The following is an 18,262-nucleotide window of genomic DNA, read 5'->3' as shown; positions in this document are numbered from 1 at the left end:
TAGCAAGACCCTCATCTCTAAAAAATTAAGAAGAGAGAGACAGAAGGAATACTAGTAGTCCCACAATTCTGACTATTTTCTTTATCCATCTTCAGTTTTGATCCTTTTCTTTTTTTTTTTTTTTTTGAGACAGAGTCTTGCTCTGTCGCCCAGGCTGGAGTGCAGTGGCATGATCTCCACTCACTGCAAGCTCGCCTCCCGGGTTCATGGCATTCTCCTGCCTCAGCCTCCCGAGTAGCTGGGACTACAGGCGCCCGCCACCACACCCAGCCAATTTTTATGTATTTTTAGTAGAGACGGGGTTTCACCATGTTAGCTAGGATGGTCTCGATCTCCTAACCTCATGATCCGCCCACCTCGGCCTCCCAAAGTGCTGGGATTACAGGCGTGAGCCACCACGCCCAGCCAGTTTTGATCGTTTTCTACATGTGTGTTTGATTTCTGCATTGTTGTAATCAACATGTAATTATAATTTTATATTCTGCTTTATTTCTCTTAGCATTATTTCTAAATTATTTTCCAATTGCTAATATTTAATTCCTTTTAGTGGCTACATAATTTATCAAATTGTCATACCATAAATAAATTTACCTAGAGTCTTAACAGTTAAAAAAGCTTATTTTGCAAAGTATTTCCAAGGTAGACTCTCTTTGTACATTTCCCATTGTAACTTAGTATACATATGTGTATATATTATAAAAACTGAAATAGAATTTTCACAATATTTTTTGTGCAGTGCACAGCTTAAATTCTGTGCTACATTTTATTTCAGTTTTAAAAAATACTAGTTGTATCCTCTGAATTTCAGAAGTCAAGTGGTCAGACAGTATATAACAGAGAAGAGAGACCTGTTTTTCAATCTCCTCTTTTCTAAAACCTCTGTAGCTGGCCCTCAAGATTCTGCATCTTCTGGCCACAATTTACCTTTTTCAGCTTTATCTCCACTTATGCCCTTGCAATAATCCAATGGTCTTAATGAGTCAAACCAACAATCTAGAAAGCATTATCATTTTCTTTAATTATAATGTTATTGTTTAAAAACCAATATAAAAAAGTTACACTGTTTTGATTTAGTTAGAAAGTTGCATTCCAAAATTCTGCTTTAGGAAAATATGGTTGATTCCCAGATGTCAAGCAAATAGAATTGTCCTTTTTAAAATCTTTCTTTCATAGTCTGGCACTTTCCCCATACTTGTCATTCAAAGTTTGCTTAAATCTTATCTCCTTGGGAAAGCCTTCTCAAGTTCCAAAAAATGTTACCTTTCTTTGGATTTCCACTGTATCCTCTCTTTTTTTTTTTTTTTTTTTTGCCAGGAAATATTTTATTGACAACCAGGGACACAGCCATAAAAGAAGGAAGCACACAGGACTGCAAACTAACACCCAATAGCCAGCAAGGGCCCTCTGGGCCAGGAATACTGAATCCTGGGGTCCTCACAGTCTCCCACCAGTAGATGTACAATACTGGGCATCCAGGGGAGGGGGCAGTGGCTCTGGTGTCCCAGAGAGTGAGAGGATATATGATGCCTCATTATGAGTGACACGGTACGGAGGTAAAATGGAGGGTCCATCACTGCCTAAGACCACCTCCTCCTCTCAGAGCCAACACCAGGTGAAGAACTGAACCACCTAAAATCTTGTAATCAGCTGCTGTCTTCTCGTCATTCATCTGTTTGCCACTGTAGATGAGCCTCTGCTGTTGTGGGGGGATTCCCTCTTACTCCTCCACACGCTCCTTGATCCGCTACACCTTGTCTGTAGGTTCAGTGTCAATCTCAGTCTCCTTTCCGGTCAGCGTCTGCCTCAGTCAAGGAAGTGAGGCTGGTCCAGGATGCCAGGCTCAGAAAGGCAGATGCTGACTGAACACACTCCCTGCTTTGGTTCCTTCACTTTAATTAGCATCTTCTTTCCAGTTTGGGGCTGCACACGGATAAATTGCTGCTCCTACCGCTCCGGTCGCCGCTGCTGCTCTCCACCACTCTGCCTGCTGTATCCTCTCTTTAACACTCATTCAGTACTAATTTATTTTGTTATTTGTAAAGTATTTTTTCTGTCTAATCAGACTGACCAGGTTTGTATGTTAATATGTTTTTGTATAATCTGTGTGGTGAGGTAATTATATATACAGACACACACAAACACATATACATATATTTGCATAATAAGAGAAGTCCAGAAAAAGTGCTTTGAAATCTCAGAAAAAAGAGACATTAATGATCATTTGCTGGAGAAGTAACACTTGGGCTGGGGCTAGAAGAACAGGTGTAATTTGGGTAAAAAGAGATTGGAATGGCAGGTTTTCCAAATTGAGGGGATCAGTAGCAAAATCCCCAAAATAGGCAATGCAGGGCTTATATGAAGAATGTAAGTGGTACAGTATGATTGAAGCCTTGGGTTACTGAAAGGACATAATTGGAGATAAAGTTGAAAAGGGCTCTTGTGACCAGAGGAGGGACAACTTTGAGGACCAGCTAAAGAAGTTTTATAATTGAGGAAATTTAAAAAACTACTTCTCTTTTCTGTTATATATTGTCTGATCAGTTGTAGAAAAATATTAAGGGTTTTGAAATTATACATTTATTGGGTCTAGCCTGTAGTACGATTGGCTTAACATTTTTTTATTTGCAGTATGTTAAAGGACCTTGACACCTCTGACAGAAAAGAGGATGTTCTTAGCACATCAAAAGATCTTTTGTCAAAACCTGAGAAAATGAGTACACAGGAGCCGAATCCAGAAACCAGCACAGACTGTGACGGTACAAACAGTATTTTAGACATATCATGTATTTCAACTACTACGTTTGAAAACAATGTAACACAAAGATTGTGTTTTCAACCTGTGGCTGTATGTTATAAAATGGCAGATTTGTAGTCTCTTCTAATGTTATAACCCTGTTCACTGGTTAGCCAGCATTTACCTGAAGAACTCATGAACTCATGCTCTCACAAGGGCGTTCTTTCCATATTTTGAAAACGCTACTTGTTAGAAATCATCTCTCATACTCAACTTTAAATTCTAGGAGGTTTTTACATATTTATTTATTTATTTAATCTTCCACAAATGAGAACTTCCACAAAATCATGTGTTTTAGAAACATGGACCACAGAGCGTAATCTCATAATAGAGTTTTTCCCCACCTTGACTAAATATTGTTAGGTCTTTTAACTCTCCTTGCTAGAAATTGCTTTCTTGACCTTTTATCCTCTGGTTCTCCCTTGTATATACTCTGAGTCTGAGTCTGGGTCTGGGTCTTGATGTTCATTTAAGGCTAAATACTTGTTTGCTTGTTTGTTTTGTTTCTAATTCGTTTTTTGTTTTTTATTAAATATCTAGTGTAAATAATCGGATAGCAGTGCAAGTCTTTGACAGATGACCCTCCCCCTTCCCACCCTTGGTGTCTGCTTCTCAGAGGCACCTTCAGTCTGAAAATTTACATCCTCTTGTAGACATTTTTCTGGCATTATTTCTTTTTACTTTCTTTTTCTCTTTTTCACTCTTCCTGGAACTTCTGTGATTTGCATGTTAGACTTCCACTAATTATCTTTTCTATTTTTCATCTCTTGATTTTCTGCTTTTTAGGATATTTCCTCGATTTTATCGTTAACTCTTCTATGGAATTTTTTAAGTTCTATCAAGGCAATTTCCGAGAGCTCTTTTTTGTTCTCTGAATATTTCTGTCATGCGTTCGAGTCTGAGGGCTGCTGGACTTTTTTAGCGATGTCTGCATGCATGTGCAGGTCATGTGTGTAGTGTTCTCTGTTGTTTTGTTTCCTCTAGTTATTTTGTTGTTTATTTTTGGACTCAATTTATTTTAGAGATGTTCATGAAATAACTGATGTGCTAGGCGCTCTTATAAAGTGCCTTACAATATTAACTAATTCACTCATCACAATAAACTACGTCAAACTTTAAGGTAATTTCTTTTCTTTTTTTTTTTTTTTTCCTGAGACAGAGTCTCGCTCTATCACCCAGGCTGGAGTGCAGTGGCAGGATCTTGGCTCACTGCAACCTCCGCCTTCCGGGATCAAGCAATTCTCCTGCCTCAGCCTCCCGATTAGCTGGGATTGCAGATGTGTGCCATCACACCTGGCTAATTTTTTGTATTTTTAATAGAGACAGGGTTTCACCATGTTAGCCAGGATGGTCTCGATCTCCTGACCTCGTAATCCGCCTACCTTGGCCTCCCAAAGTGCTGGGCCATGGCACCCGGCCCACTTTAAGGTAGTTTCTGTTATCCCCATTTAACAGATAATGAAACTAAGGTACAGGAGCATTAAATAATTACACACCGTCATAGAATTAGCCGCAGAGCTAGGATCTGAACACAGCAGTCTTGAGGCTTTGAGTTTTCATTAATAACAACTGCATTATACTGTCTCTGTATCATTAAGTTTCACTAATAAAATGGTTAGCCAGAACAGGGGCAAGGACAGAGTTCTCCAGCATGTCAGTAGAGGCTTCCCTCTTGGCTTACATCAGTCCATTCATTACCACTTCTTGTTCAGCTAGTTACATATCTGTCTTCAGACCACGTTTCTGTTCTTTATCCATGGAGACACAAAAGACTTGGCCATGTGACTCCAAAAAGTTTGAGGTGTGAGGCAGCAAGAGGAATGGGTGGGACATTGACTCTAGAGTGCTACAGACCTGTGATAGAAACCTGTCTCCTACTCTTGGCTGTGTGACTATGGCAAATAGTTAAACTTCTGTGGACTTCAGTTTTTTCTTCTATAAAATGAGGAGAATGATATCTACCTTGCTGGGTAGTTGTCAGGATTCAAGGTAAAGTGCCTAGTACACTGCAGGCCTTTCATAAATGATAGCTATTGTTATCTGCCAGTCTAGTAATCCTTATAAAGAAGGAAATACGTTAAGATGGGTGGTTTGTCTTTCTGACTCTATAATTGTTTCTTCCCCCTTAGAGCTCACAAAGCAGCTATTTGATAACAGACTCTAGAATTTTGCTTTGAATTTACATCAAATCCCCAGCCTGTAGTTTTTGTCAATCACTTTCAAATTTTTTGAAAATTAGACCAATGTTTGTCCTCACTTTCCATTATTTATCTTATTCACTAGATGCCTCACACACGTGTCAGTGACAGGAGCTCTGAGATCCTGTTTGCAGGTTTCCTTTGTACTCTGAGGTATAATCTGTCTAGACAAGGAGTCTTGAGCTAGTTTCTGATAGCTAGGTACTCTCTTTTATCTCCCTCTGAGCCTGTCTTGGCTTTCAGTTCCATCAGACCATTGTGTATTCTCTTTCCAATCAGATGCTTGTTTTTCTTGCAGAGAAAACAGAAGTAACATAGGAATTCAGCAATTCCAGTTTTACGTCTCACACCTCACATTTCTCTCAGTCACCAGCAGAAGTCCAAATTTCCCAGGCCATTCTTGTGCAGATGCCCTTCCCCACCCTGCCATCTTCACTCCCTGTTCTGTCCTCACTTCCTGTCCTTCCTGGCTTGTAAACCATTTAACTGACTGCTCCATCAACAACTTCCCGGTAGCCTCATCGTCTTCTCTGATCATTTTCTTCCCCTTCTTTCTCTAATCATTTTCTGAGAATATACACTGTTTCCCCTGCAGCCCACCTAAACTGTTTTTTTCTCCTGCAGACTTTAGGCCTGAGAGGTAGCACAGGCATCTGTTGTCCTTGCTTCCTGTTGCCATTTTTTTTTTTTCTTTTCTTCATTTTTTTTTTTTTTTTTTCTTGCTCTGTCACCCAGGCTGGAGTGCACTGGTGCAATCTCTGCTCACTGCAACCTCCGCCTCCCAGGTTCAAGTGATTCTCCTGCCTCAGCCTCCTGAATAGCTGGGACTACAGGCGTACGCCATCATGCCCAACTTTTTTGTGTTTTTATTAGAGACAGGATTTCGCCACATTGGCCAGGCTGGTGTCGAACTCCTGACCTCAGGTGATCCTCCAGCCTTAGCCTCCCAAAGTGCTGGGATTACAGGCGTGAGCCACCATGCCCAGCCACAGTTGAGATTTTAGATGAAGGAAAGGGCCGGCACGGTGGCTCACACCTATAATCCCAGCACTTTGGGAGGCGAGCTGGGTGGATCATTTGAGGTCAGGAGTTCGAGACCAGCCTGGCCAACGTGGCAAAACCCCATGCTTAATAAAAATACAAAAAAGCCGAGCGTGGTAGCGTGTGCTTGTAGCCCCAGGCACTCAGGAGGCTGAGGCAGGAGAATCGCTTGAACCTGGGAGATGGAGGTTGCAGTGAGCCGACATTGCACCACTGCACTCCAGCCTGGAAGACAGAACGAGAATCTGTCTCAAAAAATAAAATAAAATAAAACCTCAACTGCTTTGAAATTCTATTTATTAGTTATGGCTTAATTTTTAAAATGGGAGTGGGCTGGCAGGATTCAGTTGTTCCAACATCGTATCAGGAGTTGCTCTCTCTCTCACTTGCCTTCTCTCTCCTCTCTTCTGTCCCATCTCTCTGGGTCAAGCCTCCATTTCTTTCTATCTGCTTTCTACTTTTCCTTTGTATCAATCTTATTTGAAATCTGTCTGTCTTTATAAGGTGACAGAAATGGCCACCAGAACCATATTAAACTTGGAAAAAGAGAGGTACTTTTTCCCAGTCAGTCCTAAGTATTTCCAGAGTTAATTTTCACTGGGCTGCCTTATGTCAGATGCCTACTGAGGGAGTGGGAAGGGTAGGTCTAATAGGAAATCTCGGTGCTATACTGTTACCATTAAAGGGAAGCCTGGATTCCAGGCCGATCAAAACAATGGGTAGGGCTCTTGCCTGTCCAACGCTTAGCAGTACACTTTGTGTTGGCACAGTGAGCTTTGCACATGAAGTTAGTTTAAAAAAAAAAATCATAGCTAACTGATAAACCTTTGTTCCAGCCAATGACCTTGCTTACCCCGAGAAATGTTTATTAAACATTGTTAAATTAAATGAAAACAGTTATGAGCTCTTATGATAAAGCATAGAGACAACCTAATTTCAAGTTAATTCACAGGAAGATAATAGGACAATATATGGTTGTTTATGATCTTGTTTTTACACTGCTTCACATTTTACATATGTGGCTTTCAAAATCTTAAGACTTGACTGGGCACAGTGGCTCACACCTGTAATCCCAGCACTTTAGGAGGCCAAGGTGGGAGGATCACTTGAGCCCAGGAGTTTGAGACCAGCCCGGGCAACATGGCAAGACCCTGTCTCTACAAAAAATAATTAATTAAAAAAAAAAAAAAAAAAGATGTGTTGTGTTGCTGGGCACAGTGGCATACGCCTGTAGTCTCAGCTACTTGGGAGGCTGAGGCAGGAGGATTTCTTGAGCCCAAGAGTTTAAGGGTTCAGTGAGCAGTGATTGCACCACTGCAGTTTAACCTGGGCAAGAGAGCCAGACCCACTTTCTTTCTTTCTTTCTTTTATTTATTTATTTATTTTTGAGACAAAATCTCACTCTTGTCCCCCAGGCTGGAGTGCAGTGGCACGATCTCAACTCACTGCAACCTCTACCTCCCAGGTTCAAGCGATTCTCTTGCCTCAGCCTTGCAAGTAGCTGGGATTACAGGCACGCACCACCACGCCCGGCTAATTTTCTTATTATTAGTAAAGACGGGGTTTCACCACATTGGCCAGGCTGGTCTCGAACTCCTGACCTCAGGTGATACACCTGCCTCAGCCTCCCAAAGTGCTGGGATTACAGGCGTGAGCCACCATGCCCGGCCCACGCTATTTAAAAAAAAAAAAAAAAAAATCAAGATCTTAAGACTTTTTTTTTTTTTTTTTTTTTCATTTTAGTGACAGGGTCTCACTGTGTTGCCCAAGCTGGTCTTGAACTCCTGGACTTAAGCAATCCTCCTGCCTTGGCCTCCCCAAAGTGCTGGGATTACAGTCATGAGCCACCACGCCTAGCCAAGGCATTTTGTTTTTTGTTTTTTGTTTTTTTTTCAAAGAAAAATATTAACAACATAATTACTTTATAGCTAGACAGATAAATTTACAGCAGCAGCTTATTCACGTGATGGACCACATCTGTAAATTAATTGATACTATTCCTGCTGATAAACTGAAACTTTTGGATTGTGGGAACGAACTGCTTCAGCAGCGGAACATAAGGTATCTTGATTTTCCTCCTTCTGGAATATATCCGATTATATTTCTACCACTCTTAAGTAAAAAAATGGACAAGGCAAAATGTTCAGGCTTTCTGGCCTGGAAATGGCATAAAGATGCTCATCATGCAACTATTTTTTAAATTCATTTACTTTTCAAACTACTCCTTTACCATTCGTATTCATATTTTTAAGTTAGAAAAAAACGAATGTATTTTGCTACAATTTCTATTTGGTATGAAAACTAAAGATTCGCTTTTGTGGCCTACCAGAGTAAACTACTTATATTTAATACGTCGTTCTGTTTTCTCTCTTCAGAAGGAAACTTCTAACAGAAGTAGATTTTAATAAAAGTGATGCCAGTCTTCTTGGCTCCGTGTGGAGATGCAGGCCTGATTCACTTGATGGCCCTGTGGAGGGTGATTCCTGCTCTGCAGGGAATTCTATGAAGGAGTTAAATTTTTCACACCTTCCCTCAAATTCTGTTTCCCCTGGAGACTATTTACTGACTACCACCCTAGGAAAGACAGGATTCTCAGCCACCAGGGAGAATCTTTTTGAAAGGCCTTCATTCAATACCCCTTTACAGAAGTCCTTTGTAAGTAGCAACTGGGCTGAAACACCAAGACTAGGAAAAAAAAATGAAAGCTCTTATTTCCCAGGAAATGTTCTCACAAGCACTGCTGTGAAAGATCAAAATAAACATACTGCTTCAATAAATGACTTAGAAAGAGAAACCCAGCCTTCGTATGATATTGATAATTTTGACATAGATGACTTTGATGATGATGATGACTGGGAAAACATAATGCATAATTTAGCAGCCAGCAAATCTTCCACAGCTGCCTATCAACCCATCAAGGAAGGTCGGCCAATTAAATCAGTATCGGAAAGACTTTCTTCAGCCAAGACAAACTGTCTTCCAGTGGCATCTACTGCTCAAAATATAAACTTCTCGGAGTCAATTCAGAATCACACTGGTAAGTTTAAAATAAATTGAATGCTTATATGAAAACAAAACTGTCCCAAAATAGAAATTATATAAGAAAAACCATAGCAAATCATGATTGCCTGAAAACCACATTGTTGCTATGCAAATTTCTACTGATGATATGAATTACAAATCACAATTTCAAAAGCAAGTTGCTCTTTTGTCTCTATAGCAGCTGTAGTTTTATAAAATGTGTAATTATAACCTATTGTAGTAGGGCTCTAAAGTCATTACAAATGTGCTTTGCCTTTGAATTAACATTTTTTAGTTCCTAAAACAATAAACTCATGAGGGCCAAGTTTTTAATGATTTTGGGATGAGCAAAAGCAAAAATGAATTCGCATGCTAAAAATGTACTTTAGAATTCTGTACTGATGAGAATCAATTAATACAAAGTAGGGAAGCATGTTTTATGTCTTAAAATGTTAAAATATAGGGCAGTCTAAAAAGGATGTGAAGTCAGAAGTGTCTTACATTAGTCAAACTACTTCTTTGGGCCTATGTGCTCACTACATGCCATGTGCTATGCTGGGCACTGGTCATTTAAAGATGAATAACAAATACTAAGTAGTTCCTGCCCTCCTGGAGCTCACAGCTTAGTGAGAGAGAAGTTTTGAGAGGAATGAAATTAGCCACTATTAAGGCTCCAGAGAAAAGCCAAAAATAATTTTAAAACCTTACATCAACTATATAAAGTTATCAAAAGTATTTTTTAGCTGAAAAAAGTTTATAAGGTACAGCCCTCCCTATTTTTGTCATTGATGACTTAATACCACGGAGGTTGTTCTTACAGTTACGCTGCTGACCTTTAAAACAACCATTAATGGATTTATTTTTGTATCATGTTAGAATGTGTCATACTTGATATTTGCAATTATCTTGAGACAGTTGAGTGTTGGGGTTAGCGTAACTGCCAGAGCTGAGTGAGTACCTCTTGTTCTCTGTGCTGAACCGGAGTTGCGACAGCCAGGCTGCAGAGCAGGGGCGCGTGTGAGAGGTGTTATGAAAGAAGAGCCTGAGGAAGCTCAGATGACTCTAAGGTTTCAGACGCTGATGACTGGGAAAACTGTGACAACAGTAACACAAACAGGGGAGTCAGGAGGCAGAGTCAGATTTGGAGAAAAGCTGAGAAGGGCTATTTTAAGACTAGAGGTTAAAGTGCTGGTAAGTCATTCAGGTACCAATGCCTTGCAGACAACGGGAGCTGTGCGCAGGACTGGAACTTAGGAGGGTGTCATTTGGGTCTTAAGAGAGGTGTAGACATTTGCTGCACACAGGTCATGTGTGCAGCTAAGTGACTAAGCTATGATGTGACTAAGATCATAGGACTAGGAAAGCTCCAAAAAAGAATGTCTACAGAGCCCAGTCCCAAATATCTGAAAGACTCCCCTGTTTATGGGGCAGATGGAGGAAGTAGAGCCAGGAAAGGGAATTTAAAGTGAGTAGAAAACCATGATTGTCTTGATGATCGTGGTTGGAGGAAGGGAGAAGAGGAAGGAAGGAATAAAAGTAGTGGTAGGTGCTATAGAAAAAGTCAAGGAAATACTTGATTTGGGCCTTTGGCAAGTCTTTGGTGGCTTTGAGACTTGTAGGGAAGGAAAGCCAGTAAACAGTTTAGGAACTGTGCCGCAGGGAAACGTGTGCCAGTGATTCTGCAGGCCAAGGGAAATGCTAAAGCTGTACTTTCACTGTATTCATGCACTGATTTTTCTTAATGTTGATTATTTTCCTAGACAAGTCAGCACAAAATTTAGCATCCAGAAATCTGAAACATGAACGTTTCCAAAGTCTTAGTTTTCCTCATACAAAGGAAATGATGAAGATTTTTCATAAAAAATTTGGCCTGCATAATTTTAGAACTAATCAGCTAGAGGCGATCAATGCTGCACTGCTTGGTGAAGACTGTTTTATCCTGATGCCGACTGGTATGTATTTTTAGAAGTGAATTGGCAGGAATCCATTGGCAGATGTTAAATGAAAGCTCTTTAATAGAAATAAAAAGACCACCTACACACTATTTCTATCATTTAGGGACCTCTTAAACCCCCATACCGTAGTAAGAAAGTATATTACTTTATATCCTCTGGTCTGGTTGTTGACATGATGAAGTTTATAGCCCTGTAAAATTTTCTTTTTTTTTTTTTGGGTGGAGGGGGGATGGAGTCTCGCTCTGTCGCCCAGGCTGGAGTGCAGTGGCGTGATGCCTGCTCACTGCAAGCTCCACCTCCTGGGTTCACGCCATTCTCCTGCCTCAGCCTCCAGAGTAGCTGGGACTACAGGCGTGCGCCACCACGCCCGGCTAATTTTTTGTATTTTTAGTAGAGACGGGGTTTCACCGAGTTAGCCAGGGTGGTCTCGATCTCCTGACCTCGTGATCCGCCCGCCTCGGCCTCCCAAAGTGCTGGGATTACAGGCATGAGCCACTGCGCCCGGCCTCCTGTAAGATTTTCAACTTGAAGCTCATTGTGTTGAACTGATCTAGAATTTTTCATTGGGAATTTTTCTTTTTTCTAGTGTAAACAATTTTGGAAATCAAACAGAAAAATCACTGTCAGAGACCATGACCATTTCTGGCAGTCTATTTGCAACAATCTAGTGTTGCATAGTGGTTAAATCATGTATGCATACGTGCATAGTGGTCCATCAGCTGTGGACCAAAGGCCTGAACTTAAAGAACAGCTCTGCTGCTCACAGCAGTGTGGCCACGTGCAAGGCGCTTTACTCCCTGGACCCGTTTTCTCATGTGTGCAATGGTGATAGCAGTGAAGTACCTGGTTCACAGAATGGCATGAGGATTAAATGAAAGTCATTTAGCACAATATTGTGTTGGCGCCACTTTAAAGAGTCTAGGACATTCATTGTGCTGTTAAAGCTTATGATAGCTGTTCAATGATTTATAGTCATTCACATGAGAATATTAAATAAACAGGGCAGAGCGCATGGAGAATTTGCAGTTTCAGTACCTACGTATCTAGACCTCCTCTGTCTATCACTTGACTTGTGACCTTTAGCAAGTTAGCTAGTGCTGTCATTATTGTATAACGTTGACTGGGCATCTGAACTTTTTCAGCCTGGTTTTTAGATTCAGATAGCCTTGGCTTAATAATCAGCATTTCAATTTTTATTAATTTATTAATCACTCTGTGCCTTCCTTTCAACCCTATTTTGGTGTTCCAGAACTCTAAAGCTGGAAAAAACCTTGGCGATGATCTAATCCGTTGATTTTTTTTCAGGGCTTTCCATTGTCCTTTAGGGTTTCAAGAGGGCATTTTTAAGGTCCTTCTACCCCAATTTCAACCACTTGAGATATATACATATAAAAAATATAATTATGTATACTATGTATATTGTATTATAGATAATATGTCTATTATATGTAATTATAATATAGATATAGTGTGTGTGTATAAATATTCCAAGTAAGGTTTATTTTTATTTATTGTTTTTGAGATAGGGTCTCTTGGTCTGTCACCCATGCTGGAATACAGTGGTGCTGTCATAGCTCACAGCAGCTTCAACTGGGTTCAAACAATCCCCCCCACCTAAGCCTCCCAAGAAGCTGGGACTATAGGCATGTGCCACCACACCTGGCTAATTTTTAAATTTTTTGTAGAGATGAGATCTCACTGTGTTGCCCAAGCTGATCTCAAATTCCCTGGGCTCAAGCAGTCCACCCCTGCCTCAGGTTCCCAAAGTCATGGGATTTATAAATAATAAAAATAAATAAACATTATATAGAAAGTAATTATTTTAATCCTAGCATCATTTTTAGAGACTCTTCTACTACTAGAAATAAAAAGTTTACTGTATTCCATTACATTTTAAGTTTCCTGCCCTAATTCTTGCCTTTGCTATTATATATGTCTATGTAAGATGTCCTAGGCACAGTGGCTCTTGCCTGTAATCCCAGCACTTTGGGAGTCCAAGGAAGGTGGATTACCTGAGGTCAGGAGTTCAAGACCAGCCTGGCCAACATGGTGAAACCCATCTCTACTGAAAATACAAAAACTAGCAGGGTGTGGTGGTGGGCGCTTATAGTCCTAGCTACTGGGGAGGGTGAGGCATGACAATTGCTTGAACCTGGGAGGTGGAGGTTGTAGTGAGCTCAGGTGGCACCACTGCACTCAGAACGAGACTCTGTCTCAAAAAAAAAAAAACAAAAAAACTTTTTTTTTAAAAAATCATTTTTAAATTGTCTAAATGTAATAGTTGGAGTCATTTGAGTGTGGCAAATTGTTGACACCAGGGACAATATGCCTTGGTGTCCTATTAAAGATATGATTTCTTTTGTAACTTTTACATTCATGCTCTCAAGACAGAACCTGACAGATATTTTTTCATTGTTTCTCTTTCAGGAGGTGGTAAGAGTTTGTGTTACCAGCTCCCCGCGTGTGTTTCTCCTGGGGTCACTATTGTCATTTCTCCCTTGAGATCACTAATAGTAGATCAAGTCCAAAAGCTGACTTCCTTGGATGTAAGTTGTAAAAATACTAATAAAAACATGCCTTAGAAACAATTAAATTTCAGTCCTCTGGATAACCTTTTTATTAAATAGTTCATAATTTGTAAAAATAAAGCACAGCAATTAAATTAAGTTGTGCAGTTAAACAGAAGCCTGAAAATTTGATACAGATAACCTGTAGTTCAATCTCATTTTATTCTATAAGAATGTATTTTAGTAAGAACTTTTAACCAATGCTATTTTTTGCTGATGTAATTTTTTTTAACTAATAGAAAATTATTTCTTTTTTCAGTACTGCCAGGTCAGCGTAGTTCTCTTTCCCTTATATCTTAAAATGCATACACACATGCATGCCTGCACACATACGTCTTTTTTCCTCATGGCTGAGTTTAAGGAAGTAAATGAATGCATTCTACCTAACTCTTCACAATGTTGGTGGGGGTGGTGGCTCACGCCTGTAATCCCAGTGACTTGGAAGGCTAAGGTGGGAGGATTGCTTGAGGCCAAGAATTCAAGATCAGCCTGGGCAACACAGCAAGACTTTTTCTACAGAAAAATAAAATAAGCTGGACATGGTGGTGAACACCTGTGGTCCCAGCTACTTAGGAAGCTGAGGGTCACTTGAGCCCAGGAGTTTGAGGCTGCAGTGAGTCATGATCATGCCACTACAATCTAGCCTTGGTGAAAGCAAGACCCCAACTCAGTCTTCACATTGTGATTAAAAAGAACTGTTTTAGGAGTTAAAGTAACCACTCCTCGATAAGACCACTAGTTTGGTTTGCTTCCAAAGAATGTCTTAGTGCAGTGATGGTAGCCATTATTCAACCATTTGTGATATTATGGCCCCTTCCTTGTCATTAATCTTTAAAACCCTGAAATACATTTATCTAAAAAAAAAAAAAAATGACACCATACAGTAGGATTGGAATATCTTGTATACCAAATTCATATTTATCTTGTTTACAAAGATGAAAAATAAAGCAAGAAAAGGAAATAAACAATGAGAAGACCATTTTGTGTTATGCTTTTTTTTTTTTTTTTTTTAAAGACAGAGTCTTGTTTTGTCGCCCAGGCTGGAGTGCAGTGGTGCAACCTTGGCTCACTGCAACCTCTGCCTCCCAAGCTGAAGCAATTTTCCTGCCTCAGCCTCCTGAATAGCTGGGATTACAGGCACCCAGCACCACGCCAGGCTAATTTTTGTATTTTCAGTAGAGATGGGGTTTCTCCGTGTTGGCCACGCTAGTCTCGAACTCCTGACCCCAAGTGATTCACCTGCCTCAGCCTCCCAAAGTGCGGAAATTACAGGTGTGAGCCACCACGCCCTGCCTGAGTTACACTTAATAAGAGTTTTTTTAAAATGTATGTACTTACATACTTGTTATATTGAGATATGTATTTCCTTTGATAGATTTGATATGTGACTAATAAAGTATTTATAAAACCTAAAGACAAATGTAATTTTGTCAGGTTAATGTATAAAATTGAAATTGTTTACTACTTTTATACTTAGATTCCAGCTACATATCTGACAGGTGATAAGACTGACTCAGAAGCTACAAATATTTACCTCCAGTTATCAAAAAAAGACCCAATCATAAAACTTCTGTATGTCACTCCAGAAAAGGTTTGTATTTATATCATTATTTTAAAATATATTAAAGACCACTAGGATACATATATTTTTAAAATTTTAACAAAATTTTTTATATGTAGTGCAAAGAATTTTTGTATAACTTTCATCCAGAAACCCTAAATGGTAGCATTTTACTATAATTGCTTTGTTATTCTCTCTCTGCATATATTTTCCTGAAACATTTGATTGAAAATTGCAGACATGGTATCCTTTTAAACCCTAAGTACTTCACTGTGCATTTCCTAAAAACAAAGTATTCTCTTATATAACCTCAGTATAATGATCAAAATTAGGAGATGTATATTGATGCAGTACTATTACTTAATCTGTAAACCTTATTCCGGTTTCACTAGTTGTCCCAATAATGTCCTTTATAGCAAAAGAAAATCCCAGATCTTGCATGCTTTCAGTTGTCCTTCTCTGTAATCTTGTAAACAGTTTCTCTCTCTTAATGTCTTTAATGATTTTGACATTTTTGAAGGCCAGTCGTTTTGAGAACTATCCCTCAATTTGAGTTTATCTTGCTTCCTCCTGCTTAGATTCCTGTTACTCCTTGAATATCACAGAAACAGTGATATGTTCTCATGCCCACTGTCAGGAGGCACTTGATGTCGATTCGTCCCATTACTGACAATGTTAGTTAACTGATCGCTTGGTTATGGTAGTGTCTGATAGACTTCTCTGCTACAAAGTTATCCTTTCTTTTCGGCCTTTGTAATTAGTAGATATCCTGTTGTGGGATGCTTTGAGACTATGTAAATACCGTTAGTGATCAGAATTTTACCCACAACTTTTAGCATCCATTGATGATTCTTCCTCAAATCAGTTATTACTATAATAGATATAAAATTATTTTTTAAATGTAGTTGGCGTTTTGCTGTAAAAAGAGTTTTCCCGTTGATTACACTTTTTTTTTTTTGGAGGTGGAGTCTTACTCTGTCACCCAGGCTGGAGTGCAGTGGCGCAATCTCAGCTTACTGCAACCTGGGTTCAAGCAATTCTCCTGCCTCTGCCTCCCAAGTAGCTAGGACTACAGGTGCGTGCCACGACACCTGGCTAATTTTTGTAGTTTTAGTAGAGATGGGGTTTTGCCATGTTGGCCAGGCTGGTCTGGAACTCCTGACCTTAAGTAATCCACCCGCCTCGGCCTCCCAAAGTACTAGGATTACAAGCGTGAGCCACTGTGCTCAGCCCACATATTTATTGATACAGCATGAACTCATGACTTAATTTATTCAGTGAGTTACAATCAATTATCAAGTATTTTGATGTTCTAATTGTCCTAGATGTGACCAGTGAGACATCTCTATCAAGCTGGCTTCTCTGTCCTTTTGACATGTCCGTCAAGATGTGAGTGCTACATGTGCTCGTTGCTACTGAGATGTCCTTGCTTCTAGGCCCTGTTATGAAGAGAGCTATAAAATATATAATTTCTTCCCCAGCCAACATGCATCCATATAACCCAGATATGGAACCGTGTTGCCAGTGTAAATGTGTGGTGGCCCTCAGATGTCTTGAAGCAGACAAAAGTTTTAGAACCACTAACCTGCTAAATAAGCTGTTTGCTTAATGTTGGTGAACATTCTAAAATGTGATCTGCTATTTTCTGTTACTTCTGCTGTTCTCTTCATAGATTGAAATAAGAACCAATTTTATATGGAGGTGTTTTTTTTGTTTGTTTTGTTTTTTCTTGAGACCGAGTTTTGCTGCTGTTGCCCAGGCTGGAGTGCAGTGGCGTGATCTCGGCTCACTGCAACCTCTACCTCCTGGGTTCAAGCAATTCTCCTGCCTCAGCCTTCCTGAGTAGCTGAGGTTACAGGCATGCACCACCACGCTCGGCTAATTTTGTATTTTTAGTAGAGACGGGGTTTCCCCATGTTGGTCAGGCTGGTCACAAACTCGCGACCTCAGATGACCCGCCTGCCTCAGCCTCCCAAAGTGCTGGGATTACAGGCATGAGCCATCGCACCCGGCCTTATATGGAGGTTTTAATACAGCTTAAGTTGTAATGGAATTCGAAGACAACAGAATCATAAGGTGATGTGTTTCAGTGTTTTTAAATGTCTAATATATTTCTGGCCTAGATCTGTGCAAGTAACAGACTCATTTCTACGCTGGAGAATCTCTATGAGAGGAAGCTCTTGGCACGTTTTGTTATTGATGAAGCACATTGTGTCAGTCAGGTAAATATTGTTTTTTATATCCGGAAATACCAATACATACATACTACCAACAATATATGTATTTTCAATACTGAAGAAAAACCCACGTTGAGTGAACTAGTCTGCTATTTTACTGAAGAATAAGGTGGTTCTTAATATATTGAGCAGTGTTGGCTTTTTATAGAGGGAAGCTCCAAATAGTCTGAAAAGCATTTTTTTTTTTTCCCAACTAGTGGGGACATGATTTTCGTCAAGATTACAAAAGAATGAATATGCTTCGCCAGAAGTTTCCTTCTGTTCCGGTGATGGCTCTTACGGCCACAGCTAATCCCAGGGTACAGAAGGACATCCTCACTCAGCTGAAGATTCTTAGACCTCAGGTGTAAGTTGTTGCACATCATGTATTTGAGAACCCTGGGGCAGTGATTGCCAGAGCTGCTACACGTTAGAATTACCTGTGGCGCTTTAACACCACCACCCCCCCCCCCCCCCACCCCCATGCCCAAGTTGTACCCGATGGCAGCTAAATCAGAATGTTTGGGGCTGAGAGCCAGTAGTTTTTTAAAAATCCCCAAGTGATTACAATGTGCAGCGGAGTTTGGGAACCAGAGTCCTAGGGCTTTTCTTCACTTACTGAAATTAAAACTCCATTTCAGTACCTACTTTGGAAGTAGGGATAAATTGCATACCATACCTATCATCCCTGGTATAGTCCCAGCAATAAATAAATTTTTACTTATCTAATTTTGGCGTCCATATATCCTAGAGTATATTTCGTGAAGTGAAAGATGACCCTGCTTTGTCATTTCCCCCTAAGGTCCCAATTGAATCCACGATGTTGAAAATGGTCCAGATACTATGTCGAATAGTTTTTTTACTTTGTTTTCTTCTCAACAACAAATTGCTTCTTGTTGCCACCACATC

At 40.0% G+C, this 18,262-nt stretch overlaps 2 protein-coding genes across 6 annotated transcripts in view; one reads left to right on the top strand and one right to left on the bottom strand.

Moving 5' to 3' along the window:
* Positions 1-18,262, top strand: part of BLM (BLM RecQ like helicase) — a 106,702-nt gene that overhangs the window by 38,487 nt on the left and 49,953 nt on the right. For 3 of the 5 annotated variants that reach the window (XM_009210947.4, XM_021940871.2, XM_009210949.4), the window contains 8 exons: positions 2,629-2,756; positions 7,962-8,094; positions 8,409-9,070; positions 10,815-11,006; positions 13,437-13,555; positions 15,054-15,167; positions 17,261-17,359; positions 17,572-17,720. In XM_009210947.4, coding sequence (XP_009209211.2) covers positions 2,629-2,756; positions 7,962-8,094; positions 8,409-9,070; positions 10,815-11,006; positions 13,437-13,555; positions 15,054-15,167; positions 17,261-17,359; positions 17,572-17,720 — 1,596 coding nt within the window. Of the gene's footprint in view, positions 1-2,628; positions 2,757-7,961; positions 8,095-8,408; positions 9,071-10,814; positions 11,007-13,436; positions 13,556-15,053; positions 15,168-17,260; positions 17,360-17,571; positions 17,721-18,262 lie in introns of those variants that run through there. The other 2 variants (XM_009210948.3, XM_021940872.2) reach the window with 2 other exon arrangements.
* Positions 1,349-2,011, bottom strand: LOC116275668 (NEDD8-like). The gene is given in 2 exon segments (XM_031667761.1): positions 1,349-1,798; positions 1,949-2,011. Coding segments are annotated over 2 exon segments (291 nt in total). The 3' UTR covers positions 1,349-1,570.

This window comes from Papio anubis, chromosome 7 (assembly GCF_008728515.1).
Source record: "Papio anubis isolate 15944 chromosome 7, Panubis1.0, whole genome shotgun sequence".
NCBI lineage: Eukaryota > Metazoa > Chordata > Mammalia > Primates > Cercopithecidae > Papio > Papio anubis.
Note: the sequence above shows the minus strand (reverse complement) of the source record. Positions and strands in the feature narration are given on the sequence as shown.